General features: G+C 30.6%; 1 protein-coding gene across 10 annotated transcripts in view; it reads left to right on the forward strand.

Annotated features, from left to right (window-relative positions):
* Nucleotides 1–16,575, forward strand: part of Dnc (phosphodiesterase dunce) — a 77,562-nt gene that overhangs the window by 38,991 nt on the left and 21,996 nt on the right. For 2 of the 10 annotated variants that reach the window (XM_074254110.1, XM_074254112.1), the window contains exons 1-2: nucleotides 5,149–5,401; nucleotides 14,012–14,928. The exons of 4 other annotated variants lie outside the window; for them this stretch is intronic. In XM_074254110.1, coding sequence (XP_074110211.1) covers nucleotides 14,060–14,928 — 869 coding nt within the window. In that variant the 5' untranslated portion in view covers nucleotides 5,149–5,401; nucleotides 14,012–14,059. Of the gene's footprint in view, nucleotides 1–2,184; nucleotides 2,435–5,148; nucleotides 5,402–14,011; nucleotides 14,929–16,575 lie in introns of those variants that run through there. 4 more of the 10 variants (XM_074254111.1, XM_074254115.1, XM_074254113.1 and 1 more) reach the window with 3 other exon arrangements.

A 16,575-nucleotide genomic window follows, 5' to 3' on the forward strand; every position in this document is an offset into this window, starting at 1 on the left:
CGCTTTTCGCGTTTATCCTTCCGAGTTATTTTGGTCTTTCTTTAATTTCGTCCAGCCCCTCCTCGTCTATCCACCCGACAGAAGTCCTTTACTCTTTCTTTCTCAGGTTCCCGAACATCATGTTACCATTGATATATGAACCTGATTAGGTCGCTATTGCTGAATAAAATAGTATTATAAATATCCTTTAGCCTTTTATGCATTCTAGAGTAAAACACTAGCTCGAAATACTGACATTTACTCTTAACTTACAAACTTTAATTGACTTTGTAATCTAATACGCCGATAAATCCACTCTCGTCCCTAGTTATCTGCTAATGAGATTCCAAAATCGGCTTAGATTGGAATTTAATGGTTGACTAATCGTTTCAATATCAAAAAAAAATTATTTTTAAAGTTTACAAATAAAAATTTTAAGTGCAAAAAAATATTTAGAATTAAAAAATTTTTCCTTATAATTATTTAAACTTGAATTATTTTTTTATGTAAAAAATAAAGTCAAGTTTTATATAAAAAATAAAGGAAAGTTTTTTAAAAAAAAAAAGTAAAGTGACATCCGACAGATGGTTAAAAAAAAAAAAAAAAAAGGAAATTGCGGCTTATTGACCACAAAAAATAAAAAAGAAGCCGGAATTTTTGAGCATAACAAAAGACATGAGTGAGTATTATTAGGAGTGAGGAGTATTATAAGTAATGGAAAGAAAAAGAGTTGCTGATACTGTATGTATAAGAGAAAAGTTTGAGTAGCATGTGTATAATGTTGTATACAGCCTGAGGCATAAGGGAGCAAAGAGTGTAAATGTCAAGGGCGCTCCAAGTGAACTGTGCTTGTGTTGACGGTGAGATATTGACGTGGGACAGATTTACCGCGACGTATCACATTGAAATGAGTGAAATAAGTATCTGGGTACACAGAAAATATTTTAACGAAAAAACCGAATTCCAGTAGCAAAAAACTTAAGGAAAATTTTCAGGGACACTCGATCGCTGACTCGATTTTTTTTTATAGAAAAATAATAAGAAATACTTACCAGAAATAAAAAAAAACTGATCTACTTGGAGAGTGAATCATAAGTTATATTAATAAATAATTATTTTTTAGTTAAAAAGAAGTAATATTAATTCTAAAATAACAGACTTAAATAACTGATTAGTTACCCTTTAAATAGCCAAATACTTTTCTAATAAAACCCGCATGACATCTTCGCTCCGGATGATATTAATAATTACTTAAATATTTGAATGCTCGCCAGTATCAAAAATTCATGCTCTTTGGCGTCTCCGAATGACCCCGCTCGTTATAAATATATTCGACATTTTTCATTATTCATTATATATTATTTATTTATTTACTGTATTCCATTGTGAATCGTTGAATTAACAAAACCCGTTGTCATGATAATCTTTTACTCTATATTGTAATTTATTATCGAGATAACCCGGGAAAAAAATACCAACAATATGTCATTTTTTTTTAATTTGCCATTTGTGCAAATTTTCAAATTTAAAAAAACTTTAAATAATGAATATAAAAAAAAAATTTTAAAGTCAGTAGAGTGAAAATAACATAGTTCCAAACGCACTATTTATATTAAATTAGATCGTTTACTTAAATTTATATATTTATATGATTCACCGTTGATATTACGACACTGAATGTATCTTGAGTTGCCAGATATAAGAGTAATCTAACAACTGGGCATTACGTATTATATTTTCTAAAAAGACTAAACTTACCCGCTAGTCACAAGTCACAAGTCACGTCCGCTCTTGGATCTATAATGTATCTAATATCTAATATCTAAACCATCATGCATATTTATTAGAAAGTATTAATCCAAGGCTCTTAAAATAAATTTTCTCAGTGCTAATTGCATCTCTCATCAGTTCTTAACTTCCCAATTGTTGATTCAAATACAAAGAATCCGCTACTGAATAACTTTATACTATTTATACCGATACCGATATATTTAAATAGTAAACAAATTATTTTAATTTTAAATACAAACAATCTATATACATTTGAAATAAAAATATACAAAGTGGTTGGAAAAAGGAGTGACGTTGAAAATAATTCTACTCGCACTATAAATACAATATGGCATTCAGTTCTGCGTGGAACGTCGCACTGAGATGTTCAAAAGACATTATTTTTTTTGCGCTCTTTTTATTCCCTTTTAAAAATATTTATCAATTTATATATTGATGGTATATAAAAATAAATTAATAATCAAAGTTTGGTTAAAATTTTTCAACCAAGCTTTTTCCATTTCAATGCTTTGTCAAGTGCGATAATAATAATTGATAAAAGTGTTTAATTAAATGAGTGATAAATAATTTTGGTAATGGAAAAATTAAGTCTGGCCGAAGTCGCTCGTCGTAAAGACAGAAGACGACGTCGGGGGTGGACTGTCGTAGTGGGCCATGAAGTTCGGTAAGTTTACAACTTATTGATCATAAATATGACCGCTAAATGGGCAATTGCAGGATTAATTGATAAACATAAAGGGTTGACAGCGGATTAATAGTCGGTAGAATAGAGACGGTGGTTTATCGGCTTTCGAAGACTGTTTGTTAGTGACAAGTGTCGCCATCGTCAAAAGAGCTTCTAAGTAATTAGCGATGCCTCGTACATATTGCCGCGCAGTACAGTAGTTGTTTTGCAATTTCAAATATATACATGTGTGCTCCACACTTGATAATATGTAGGATGTCGGATTTGAGCTGCGGAAATTAATGTATAACGCAGATGATACGCCGATTATTTGAGGTATCATATTTACCGGGAATCGATGTTAAATATGTTTTATCAAAATAAACCTCTTTGTTGAGAGTTTAGAGTTTAATAACATTTGTTAAACAAAAACGATTCCCGATTCTTTGTTTTATGCGATTTATTGAGCTTTGTGCGAGTAGAATCTCGATTAGTAATAAAATTGTTTGTTGGCGACTCTATACCGGGAACCAGTGAATCAATTATTGTGAGACCGGTAGCTGCGGTGGTGAATCACGCTTTGTTTCCTTGTAGGTATCATATCATGTTTGTTTAATGATACTAAAATACCAGACGATTGATGATTTTTTTAACGGGAATTTATGAATTATTTTTTTAAAGCAATTTTTTGCTAAAATTTATAAAAATTTGTCATCCCGGGAAATTTTATTGTCTTTACTATTTTTTTTTTTAATTAAATATGAATTATTAGAATTGAGTGAAAAAAAAAGAAACATTTGCGGTTTGACAATAAAAAAAAAAATAATCGAGATGAAAAATAATTACGCTGGAGAAAATAATTAAAATCCGGCTTCCATTGATGATGATCAAAAGAAGCTCGATTGGAAAGAGTACTCGGTTATTTAATAGATAATTAAAGTTTATATCGCTTTAAATTAAGTTTGTAATTGTAATTTTATTTTTTAAATGCTTTCAGAAGTTTTATATTGGAAAATTAGGTTATCCTTTTCACGGTAATTGGATTGCAAAAAAAATTGTGCAATTAGAAAAAATCTAAAAATTTATTTGAACTACATTGAAAAATTTTCGAAAGAGCTTTATTTTTACGCTTTTAATTGAGTAACAATAAATGGAAGTATAATTTTATCAAGAAAAATCCATATCGATTATACTCACGATAATTGTTCGTGTAATTACTTTTTAAAATTTATAACTTGAAAGCGTTTTTCTCGGAGAAATTAATTGATGTACATTTTACAGCAGTTGATTGAGAGAAAAATATGTAATCGTAGAGTTTTGTAATTTGCCATCACTTCAAACGGTGATTGAAGTTTTTTCATAAACATTTCTTAACTTAAAATGAAAATTAGAGTTTTTAATAGTGAAAAATAATAATTTCCATTAATTTTAAAAGTTAATTAATTTTTTTTAATTGACATTGTCATAAACATTTTTCTCACCATATTTTCATATTCAATTTCAAATTAATGTTGAAGAAAATCCATTACCTTTTTTAATTAACCGTAAAATTTAAACTAACATAATATTTTATTCAAGTAACCTAATTATTTATTAAAAAAATACTCAAATTTATGATGATAAAAATTTTCAATTTTTTTTCATCACAAAATTCAATTAACTTTCCAAAAATAAATAAATTTTTTCTCACACTTCAAATCATTTAAAATACTATAAAAAAATGTTGAAATGTTGCGACTTGATCTTGGGTCAAACCCAATGAATTAAAAACATCTAAAAAAATTTTTTTTAACTAATGTATAATTATCTTCTAAATAATCACGCTTAATTCTAAAAAAAGTTAAAAATATCTATGAAAAATCGTCAATATTTATTTATTTACATAACAAATCCTACTTTGTAAAAAAATGTGCAATCATGTTATCGAGCGTATAATCTCATAATTGTCCATTAAAGATAAAACCAAGGTATAATAATAGACTGAAAAAATGAAAAGTTATTGCTAGAATTTATTGAAATAAATAATTAAATTTATTTTATTAATTTCTCAACAAAAAGTATTTAAAAAAAAATTTTTTTATGAAGAAGTATTTTATTTATCAGCTTAATAAAAAAAAAATCTTCAAACACCATTCACATATTTTAAAAATAAAAGTGTCTAGAAGCATTCTGGATATTTATATATTTTTTTGGTGCATCAAAGAAAATAGTAAGATGTTTGAAAGTACAAAATAAAATAAGCGGATTTATGGATCTCTTGCACGTTGGTTCGCTGATATGATATTATATGATATGATGCGATTGGAGGATCGGATAAATAGCAGAGGAGAGGACACAGACCGGAATATCAGAATAGAGCGAGGAGGGTGCGCGAGCACGATGCAGCGACTGTTCCCGGGGGTGAAAGGAACCAGACAAGGATGAGGAAGAGGAAGAGGAAGAGGATGAACCAGCATCACTAGTACCAGCAGCTCCAGCAGCGGGCTGCGCCTCGTCCTGTGACACTACGTGGTTACCAGTCACCATTCCACCGAAGGAGACATTGACGTTTAAAGTGGAGGAGTGTGCACCAACTTTGTGTGTCGAGTCTAGTGTAGTGTACACTCCCGTTACCTCAGGTTGAGGTTGTAGCTTCTAGTCGGACTGGGGCTGAGCGTAGAAGTAGCGGAACGCGACGAGCGCTGGCCTCTGCTCGGGCTTGCTCCTTCCTCGTACTCAGTATTACTACGTTGTTCATGTAATACGGATCTTCTCTGCTTCCCCCGTGCTCCAAAATCTACTTACCTTCCTGTAGCTCCTCATCGCGCACTTGTCTTTAATTAACTGAACCAATTACCGCGGATTATCCCCATGTGCGTCAGTGATTAGTTCACCAGTTCACCAGTTTGTTGTTTGTAGTGTTATTTATCAAATCTTCTTTTTATTTATTTATTTTCGTTTTATTTGATAAACTTATTTTGTCTCGAGGTAATTATTGTGATAATTATTTTATTATCGTAGTGTAAATAAATTGGTACTCAAGCATTTGGATTAAATTTTGGGGTTTTTAGTGAAGAAATTCTTAAAAAAAAATTTTTTTGATGGTATTTATTAAAATTGAGGATAATTTTTATACAATAATTCAAAAAAATTTTAAGAATAATTATTTATATCAGTGGAAAAAAATTACAAGCACTTAAAAGAAATTTCGAGTTTTTTTTTAGTGAAAAAATTTTAATTTAAAAATACAATTTTGTATTTTTAAAATAAGTAAATAATTGTATAAAAAATTATTTTCCCCTTAAATTTAAATTTTATGACGTTTTTCTCAGCATCTAAACTTGAATAAAATATCGGTCCTCAAATTTATAATTTAGAAAAATTTCAATATACATGGAAATTAAATTGACAAAAATTAACATTTAAATAAAATTTCTAAACTGATACAGTGGAAAAATTTTCATATTATACGGATGTCGGGTTACATAAACTCGGAATTAATAAAAATTAATATATCCTATAAAATAATATCACTATTAATTACAGTCAAAATTAATTGACGTGCAAAAAGTGGCGGGTAAATTATAGGAATAGGTTTTGCATCCTACATTGTAGAACGGAAAAAAATAATAGAGATTAGACAACCACTGAGATAACGAGCTCTTGTTTTCCCGACCTCTGCAGATCTAGAGACAGACAGAAGCTGACAACCAGAGGTAATGCACTGCAGCGTTGTTTTCCGAGGTCGATCTGTTATTTTAATCGAAAATACACGTTCACATTCTCGTGCACACATTTTACTCATACGTCGACACATTACCGCGCAAATTGAAGAGGACCCGCACATTACGTACATCTTATTAGCAATTTTAAAATAACAATACCGTTTAATGTATATTTAAAAGCTACGTACGCGATTAACGGTAGTAATAATTATTATATTAAAAATTATAATAATAAAACTCGGTCTTTTGAAGCGTCGATTAAATATTAAACATAAAGCAAAATGTAGATCTATTTTTTGATATGCTAATCGTGACATAAATTTACAATTATATGATTGACATTTCACCGGGTCACTGTGAATTGATAATTGATAATTGACAGTAATTATGTTAGTTATAGTTACTTTGAAAAAAAATTTCTGAAGTGGATCATTTTTAATTTATTTAATATTTCCGGACAAAAATTCACTTCGAGAGAAATTTTATTTAAATTATTAATGATAAAAACTCTGCACAGTAATGTTTTTTTTTTTTTGTTTTTTTTTTTTAATGAATAAAAATACAAACTCAAAGATGAGATAAATTTTTTGAAGTATTCGTTAGTAATTTGGCATACGAAACTTGTTTCAGCAAAATGAAAATTCATATTAATAAAAAAATTCCCCACCCAGATATTTATCGGATTAAATTTCATATTCACTCCCAATCTTTTATCGTGTAGTTATAGAATATAAAAAAGAAAGAACGAAAATTTTTAGAATTTATGAACAGGAAGGGTAGGCCAAAATTTGTGAGTAAAGGAAAGTAGAAATAATAAATAAAATAATAATAAAGACACCCAAGATTAGTTTGACAAACGTGAAAATTATTCACGCTCCGACGTTATGATAAATATTTTTGTTTATCATCACGATAAATCTACAATTACATAATAAGATAAGTTGCTTTCGCTAAGTCAAGGCTTTGATGACAACTTAGAACTGGCACGGGACCGAAATCAATAATGAATAATGAAAATCAGAGAGTTACCGGTTACACTGCCGTGGGTGAATAATTAAACCGTCGACAGTGCAGAACCTCAAATGTAGAGCAGTTTCAATTTTTTTAAAACGATTGATTTATGAAATTTTGATTTGATTTTTAAAACTTATTTGCTGATTCTTGGTACTAAAAAATAGCAACTTTACACAGAACAAAAAAATTAATTTGAATTAAAAAAAACATTATTGAAACAAGAAAATAACTTTGAAAAGTTTCATTGTCTTGAATCAAGAAAAATTTTTTAGTTTAAGCATTTTTCTACTCAATTCAAAAAAATGAAGCTCTTCAAAATTATTTACTTGGTTTAAGTAAATTTTTTTTCTATGTATTGCCTATTAAAAAATTTTTTTTTTGAGTCCAAAGATCTGGTCTGTAGTATTTGCGCCAACTTGACATTCTAAACACCTTGATACCATTAAAATTAGTAAAAAAAACCTATCAATCTTATGAATCATCAAATCGATAAAAAGTTGATTCACATTTGGAATTTTTCTTTTATTATAGTCTCAAATGTAACAAAGCTAGGCAATCGGAGATAACAAATAATGTCGACAATGAAGAACCCAAACCCCCGCGTTAGTCAATACAAATTGTACTAAGTCATAGCGCAGAAGTATGTTATAAAGAAAAAATATTGCTCCTGTAACAATAAATGGATGTCATTTGGCGCTCTTCCAACAATATGAGCAGCCCCTCGTGAATTCCGGTTATATTCATCCAGCGATAATGCCTTTTGGATATTCTCTTCAAAGTTGAAAGCTCATCTATCCGACCTACCTCATATACACACACATACACACATATTGTAAATATCTTAATAGTTCTTTAACCAGATGGTTAAACACAATAATCGAACAAGTGTTTTCGAAACATTATTCCCGAGTAGAAACTGGCTACGTAAATTTAAATTTATAACCGTAATTACGTCTAAACATAAGTTTAATCATCTCTTTAGTTTTAATTCAAGTACTCAACTTACCTACAACATTAAATAAACTCTGACGTACAGGTTGTAAATTTTAGAAGATGCTTGCCGCTGTTAGTTCATTATAGAAATCATTTTGTTGGCTCGAAATTATTCGTTCTATGAGTGTGAAATCAATGTTGCAGTTTAAGATATACATAGCACACTGAAAAAAAAATTAACTTGAATCAAGAGAAAAATTCTTGAACCAAGTACAAATTTTTAAGTTTAAGAATTTTTCAACTAAAATCAAAAAAATAAAATTTTTTAAAATCATTTACTTAATTCAAGTAAATTTTTTTATGATGGATGAGAAAAAAAATTTTTTTTTTAACAAAATCGGCATTTTTTGTAACAAGAAATTAATTTTTCTGAAATTCTAAACAATTTTATTTTTTAGCTGAAAAATCAAAATTTTTCTCACAGTAATTTTTTTTTTTTTAATTCTTTTTAGATTTAAGAAAAAAAAAATTAGGCGATAATTTTCAAGTTATTTTTTTTCAAATTTGGAAAATTTTTTTTCCAAAAAAAAATTTACTGTAAGAAAAATTTGTATTTCTTCAGCTAAGAAATAAAATAGTTAAAAAAATTTCCAACAAATAAATTTCTTACCACAAAAATGTCGATTTTTGTCAACAAAAATTTTTCTCTCAGTGTACCAAAACTGTAATAGTAAAGTTGGTACATGACACATACACATATGTATATATATTAGGATAGCTACGTCAGTGAAACGATCAATAGAATTAAACGTGTGAGTTGGCAATTCCACTGTTTAGTTGTATTGTGTTGTAGCGTATAACATGTAACAGCTTTTGGCTAGTTTCTGGTCCAATTGTACCAGCCTACTTGCGTGCCCTCCACATCTACGTGGTTAGTTAGTTAGTCGGTTATACATCGTATTTTATACATATGGGTTGTGTGCACAATATTGTTATATTATGTTACGTTGCACAAAGTCGTGTACGCTGGTCCTCTGTATAGAATATGTAGCAATGTTTGTTATGCCAGCTGAGGAAAGGAATCGATTAAAAAGCATGCCAAGATCACTAAACACTAAAACGCATCAAACACTAAACCCAACACTTAAAACTTACGACCTACTTTGTTCCCGCATTTGTTATGCTATCTCATTGATCGTGTGCTGGTGTTATTATTTTTATCATTACAATCATAGAACTCTATAATGATAATCATAAGCGTAATCGCGGATTTCTATGCACTTGAAAATTTTTTGTGAAAATCTGAATTTTTAAGTAAAAATTTTGAATTTTAGGTAAAATAGTATATTACACACCGAGGGAAGTAAAGTAAGAAATGTCTCAGATCACATGTAATTGTTGGCCGAGGCGAAGCCGAGGTCAACAAACATGTGATCTGAGGCTTTCTTATTTACTTCCCGAGGAGTGTATGCTATTTTTTTGCTCGACGAAGGCAGAAAGTGGCAACTTCATTTAGCGCAGCGGGCCGAAAGTTGACGCTTTCTGCCCGTCGAACAAAAAAATTAAATTTAAAATAAAAAAATTCAATTTTGAGTTTGTCAAAATAAATTTCAGTATTAACTGAATTTTATTTAATCAATATATCCGTAATTATTCAGTAAATTTAAGTGTCAGACCATAAATATCATTTGGAATACAGTTAATAAATAACATTTTAATTACCGCTACTTTACTATGATTTATTTGATGAGGATTGTTATTATTATTGTTATTTGCTTCAGTGATTAATAATTATAGCTATATTTACAGTATTTTATCGGGAATGAACGAGCGGTGCTCTAATTAGGTATTTATTTAAATTAAAATTAATATTACCTGGAAGCTTAGCAATAACATTGTCTCTCGCGTTAAAAATATATAATAGGTAAAAACAAAATAATGCTTATATAAATATATGCACGGATCTTCATCACGTATACTAATTAATGCATTCAACTTTGAGCACCGTGGAGCACGAGATTGCCGTCATGGGAAAATAACTAAACGAACGACGCCGCTTCGGGGCAGATTTTATGATGGAAAACTGTCAGCAACAACAACAACTTAGCAATACAACACACACACACACACACACACACACACACACACACACACACACACACACACACACACACACACACACACACACACACACACACACACACACACACACACACACACACACACACACCTACAAACAGTCGTAGTCCCATGTTCAAAAGCGAATGCGAAAATTCATCAGTTTCATTAATTTAATTACCTTTTTCTCGTTAACGTGCTTTTCTTTTTTATTTTTCAAAGGTAAAATGATAATTGTAGAGTTTCTTTTTAATAAGATTACACCAGTAAGAATATTTCAGTTTAGTTGAATTTTCACAAAAGTTTCGAACTTGTTCAACCAGAAAAATTATATTTATCCTCAGAGAGTAACTTTGCGGAACTTTAGAAGAGCAACATTTAGATACTCTGCTTTTGAATTAATATAAACTCAACTTTGCTCACTCGAGTCAGAAATTCAATACACATATTGCACTTTGATCTAAGACAAGTAAAATTTATTACCAAAAATCAAATGACTCTAATTTTTTTGATGAAATTAGAAAAGTTAAAAGTTAAATTGATGGTCTGAATTTTGAAAGATCTTCAATTAAAAACTAACCCAGATATTTTGGTGTTTACGTTGAAAAAGTTCGTAAAGTCTTCGAAGATTGAGCTTCGGTTAATCTCGTTCTAAATCCAGTGAACCTTTTTGAGCTTAACTCAATAGAATTTTGAGGACAAATTGGACTTATAGAGATAAGAAAGGAGCTAAATGAGTCTCTAATGAATGAAAGTCGCGCAATAAAAAATCGTTTAATTAACATCTTTATCTTTATCTTTATCTTCTGGGAAATTTATCTTTAATTTATGGTCTTAATTTGGGCAATTTTCTGTAGGGAACTTCGAAATACACAAAAATCGATCACGCATCTCAATCTCACCTCTTTTCCTTCAATTAATTAATTTTTCATATTCTAGAAAAATTATTCGGAACATTTTTTTAGAAACGAACAATTGATACAATACTGAATGAAATATTTTATTTTTTCTACGGTTGTAATAATAGAAACAGGCTGAGATAAATGAAACAATGAAACTTAAGACATAAATATAAATTGAATGAGTTTCTGGATTAAAAATTTCTACAATAGAACTTCTATTAAAATTTATAATCTTTTATGATTTATTTAATTACCAGACTACCCTTTTAGCTTTTAAGGCCAGTTTATATATCGACTTACTTCAATTATAAATTTTAAAGGATCGAGTCTAAACGTGAAACAATTCACCCTTTTACGAGCAAACTTTGTAGCGGTCTAAAATTTTTTTAGCGAAAAAATATTTTCGTATCTATTTTTATTTTTATATTTATATTACATTTCAGCTTTGAGGGACAGACCCGTGAGGATAAAATTAAATAAACAAACATTCGACATGATGTCGCGGGACATAACAAAGGAATTTACTTTTTAAATAATAAAACAGTGGATGGTAAAAAAACAGTTACAGTTTTTAAATAACTTTGAAACTAAAGCCAGAGTATAACGAAAGTTTCAATTGTCTGACCTCTCAAAGGACAGCTTCAATACGTTCCTCGTTCATTGAGTTTAAATTAAAGTTTCATGGCACTAGAGTGGTATATAGAGCCGCAACGGAAATGCCGCGGCCATCCGTCTTGCTCCCTCGCAAACAAGGTTAATCTCATTCAGGACTCCTTCACCTGTTATATGTTATGTCTTTTGTCTCGCCCTCGAGTACTTCCAAATTTAACCTAACTGGAGAATAGACAATTCTCATTATTGTTATTATTGTCTATTTCAGTAAGGGGGTATTCTAGTTTACACACAAAAAAAATTAATTTAAATCGAAAGAAAAATTTTTAAACCAAGAAAATAATTTTGAAGAGTCTCATTGTCTCAAATCAAAATAAAAAATCCTTGAATCAAGTAAAATTTACTTAAATTGAGGAAAATTTATGAGTTTAAGAATTTTTATACGCAAGTCAAGAAGATTAAATTCTTTAAAATTATTTCAAGTAAATACTTGAATCAAGTAAATTCTTTTTATGACATTAAATTTATCTGTCACTTCACAAATGTTTTAATTTTTTTTAACAAATAAATTATAGCAAAAAAAAATTATTAAAAAAATGGACTTGTAGAAATTTTAATAAATTAAAAATGCAATTTTTTAGAACAAATTTTTTTGTTAAAAAAAATTAAAAAATTGTCAAGTGACAATTTTTGGAGGGAGAAAAAAAAGCCGAAAGAACAAAAAAAAATTTTTCCGGGGTATTTATACAATAAAATCGGTTTTGTAATTAAATTTAATACAATTGAAATTTTTCTTTGAAATAATTGTTAATTAAGCATTGTAACATTTTACCGGCAGCCACTTTTAATTTAAAATCTAATTATGAATTTTTTTTTTCGATAAAAAGTCACAGCATGAATTATTTCCACAAGAATTACCAATTTTCTCGAACAGAACCTCGTAAAGTGATCCAATTTTTGCACTAACCGTAAACCCAGTTTTCCGATAATTGTACTGTAAATCCCAAACAGCCAATATGATTTTAATAGTTCTCTAAATGAAGCCTTACACTCGAGAAACGACCTCCACTCGCGCTTTTACGTTTAATTCCGCGATAATTTAGCAAACATGAAAAGTCGCTCTTAAAGCTGACCTTTGTCAAACCGCCCCTATTCCCCATTTGAGCGTCACGACCTACATGACGACTGCTGTCGTTAACATAAATGCTTAAATAAAGTAATTAATATCGATCCTGCGATACAATATAAAATATACGATACAACGTACTTAGTGGCTGAGGTTATTAATATTAAATATAATACAACAAATAAATTAAGCCCCTAATATTGTTAGGCACTGATAATGAGCTTACCTCAAGCGTTAACGAAATTCATCGACAGTAATGGATCCTACGGATGAATAGAGAGAAATTATTAAATCAAAGATCACATTAATGCGTTGCATTTTCAGATAAAATTCATTTAAAATTTTTCCACGACAAAAATATCGATACAATTGTTTATTTAAATGTAAATATAATTGGTTATTATTTATAATTGTTGAGCACTAGGCAGTCAAAGATATCAAGCAACAATCAACAACGAGCTATAGATAAGATAAATGGCTCGCAAATATAATACATACCTATGTATAAATATAAATATACAAATAAATTGTCGTGTCTCGTGGCACGAGGCCATTATCAACATCTCAGTGACAGTTCTAAACTTGGATTCGCATGTAGGCTCGCACTATATTCGATTTTATTCTTACAAAGCCGTCGTTAAAATCTTACATTCTTCATTCTTGCTTATCTTTAGATTATTTTTACACACAATCCTAAATTTTATTTTTTTATTTTATTTCGTAGTCTACGTAAACGAGTTAAGCCTTTGCGACAAAAAGAAAAAAAAAAAAAAAACAGGAAATCCACAAAATAAATTATTTTATAAATATTAAAAATATTCCGAGTGCATCGCTTGGTCTATTTATTACTCGAGAGTACAAACGGGCTTATAAATAAGCCTTTGAGCTTATAGATTTTTATTATTATTATTATTATTAATAAGTCATTACTCTTTGGGAACTAGCTCTCTTTGGTAGTTTTTCTTTGAATAATCCAGATGCTTGAGTACGCTCTTTCTATGAATAATTACTGGTTTCTGTCGAGTGTCAATGATCTTTGTTCTAAAAAAATTTAACAGTCCGTATTTTAAACTTCAACCAATCAAAATCTCAAAAACTTCACCAGTAATTCTTCAAAATCTCCCACGAAAATAAAAATTAAAATAAAAAAACTAACCAATTCTTCCAGCCCAATAAAAAATGTGCTGATAGCTGATTTCCGAAAGCTGCCTCCATAATGGAAGATGAAAAGCCCCCCAAAAATGGAAAGCAACAGCTGACAAAGTCAACATTGTCGAGCAGCAGCATTTCAGAGGAGCGAGAAGATGATGTCACAAGAATCAGTATAACATCACCGTCGAGCCGCGAAAACAGCATTGAAGGTGCAAAAGTCACCACTCGGATGTCGAAAATCTTCCTGGTGTCAAAAAGCAGTCCCCAGTCCAGCTCCAGCCAGGAGGATTACGAGCCAGAGACAAAATGTCTCCCCGGGAACTTGCTTTTGGGCATAAATGGCGCCCACCAGTCGATGAACGCAAGATCTATGGAGAGCTTGAGGAACTCAAGGAACTTCCTGAGCGCGGACGAGCGCTACGAGGACTCGAGGTCCCTGGAGTCTTTGACGCACGTCACGACGAGCTCGAACACTCATCAGCAGAAAACGAGCCATCATCACTACCGGAGCTTCATCAGCTGCTCCTCGACGTCTTCCTCGTCCTCGATCACGGGGGTCGGAAAGAGGAGAGCTGTCGCTTCGGCAGTCGAGTCACGGAGCAGCGAGAATCTGATGAGACGCGAGGAGAGTCTCAATGCTGAAGTAAGACGTGGGTTGTACGCAAGCACCGCCTTGGAGAGAAAGACGCCCAGGCTTCACCTCAGTCTGCCTCACGATGACGTTGAAGGGGCAGGAGGTCCCCCGGGAGTATTTTCGCTGACGAGTCCTGGAGGAAGCGACCGGAGAATCCACATACTCAGTCCTCACTCGCCGCTTCCTGCCGGAGACTTCTTCCACCAGTACACCGTCCAGAGCTTGAAGAGCAGAAGGGCCAAGGCTCACGTACTTCCGAGGTTGGTCTTGCCTCGAAGCGAATCTGAGGTCCTTTTACAGTGAGTAGATATCTAGTTGATTATTAGCATCATGTGTTTCTACCTGGACCTGGACCTGGATCCTGGATCCCAATCAGCGATTTCACTTGTTAGTAAGGCTCCTGGTCATCTGTCAGTTGTTGGTTTCACCGCTTCCTGATGTCAACGTCTCTCCAGTCATTCTGTGTCTTTACTAACATTTTTTCTTTACGGCTTTAATAGTATTAAGGCTTACAGTCATAAAAAAAATTCATTTTATTTCAGAAAAAAATTCTTGATTCAGATTCAAGAAAATTGTTAAATTAAATATTTTATTTTTGTAGTGTAACATTGAGATTGTGATACTTTGGTCTGTATTTCGTAGGAACTAGACGCTATAATAAAAAAGTAAATATTTTAAATTTAAGAATATTTGCACGGCAATTATCGTGGATTCAAATCACTATTTAGGGGTCAAATTGCTTTAAAATAATACAACAAGATCAAGGTATCAAATCATTTGGTGCTTTGCTTTAAATATTTATATTCTTTTTGTTGAAAAAAATTTCAGATTTTAAATTGTGGAACTCCCGAAGATAAAAATTCATATTAGCATTTTAAAACAGTATAATTATTTAAATAACAAAATCCATAACAATCTGAAGAAACGTTTTATGAAAAAAAGATTGAATAAAGAATATTCAATCTTTTTTAATATTTAATTTCAATTCCATTGTACGGGATTGAAAAAATATAAGCATAATGCCGCAGCTTAACTGCCAGACATCACTTGAATTTTTAAGTTGGAAAAAAAAAATATTGTAAAAAGAGAAAGATAATTAAATCAACCTATAGAAGTACCATTCATTTTTATAACACAAGATTAAATCAATAATTTCAGGGAATTTAAATTTTAAATAAAGTGGAAAAAGTTTTCTCTCCGTTTAAAATTTATGCACTATAAAGTTTACTCGATCGGAAAAAACGCTCTCTTAATATTAATCCAATACCAAAGAGAAGTTTACCCGAAAAAATCATCTGATCAGTTCATTGGAATTTCATTTAATTTTCATTTTAATATTTTATATTATATATACCTCATCAAAACCCAGATCTAAACTGAACTTAGACGAAAATTGTGGTTGCAAAAGCTTCAAAGTTGATTCACAGTTAGTTCTATATACCAGATCCGACCAAGCTTTGAATCAAAAGCATACTTGGTTCATATAATACGCTAGAATTGATTGCGACACTGCTCGAAAGTTAGCAGCTTCATTGATTCAAATAATGTTAACTCGAGCAAATACATTCTATAATTTAATCTAATATTTTATTCAGATAAAAGGAATTTTATTTAACAATTAAATTAATTATCAATTATTAACAGTATCGTAAATATATATTCTGATAAAGCCTACACATTTGTACTACTTATTATACAAATATATTCAATATTGAAGATATCTATCAGACTAAATCCACTCCAGACTCTGCATAATTCACGGATTTTGAATTTACATGTCTCAATTTATGCGCTATTAATATCCGTTAATTAACTTAGTGCGAAAGTGATCACTCTAGTTTCCAATAGCCCAAGGGTGAATTTATACCTTTCGAGGTAATTACATCGAATTAATAGAGGTTTATTTTGTATTTGAATATTTAAAAAAAAAAACATTTCAGTGCCTA

The sequence above is a fragment of the Cotesia typhae genome, unplaced genomic scaffold (assembly GCF_013202065.1).
Source record: "Cotesia typhae breed Kobodo isofemale line unplaced genomic scaffold, CoteBio_Ctyphae scaffold_13, whole genome shotgun sequence".
Classification (NCBI taxonomy): domain Eukaryota; kingdom Metazoa; phylum Arthropoda; class Insecta; order Hymenoptera; family Braconidae; genus Cotesia; species Cotesia typhae.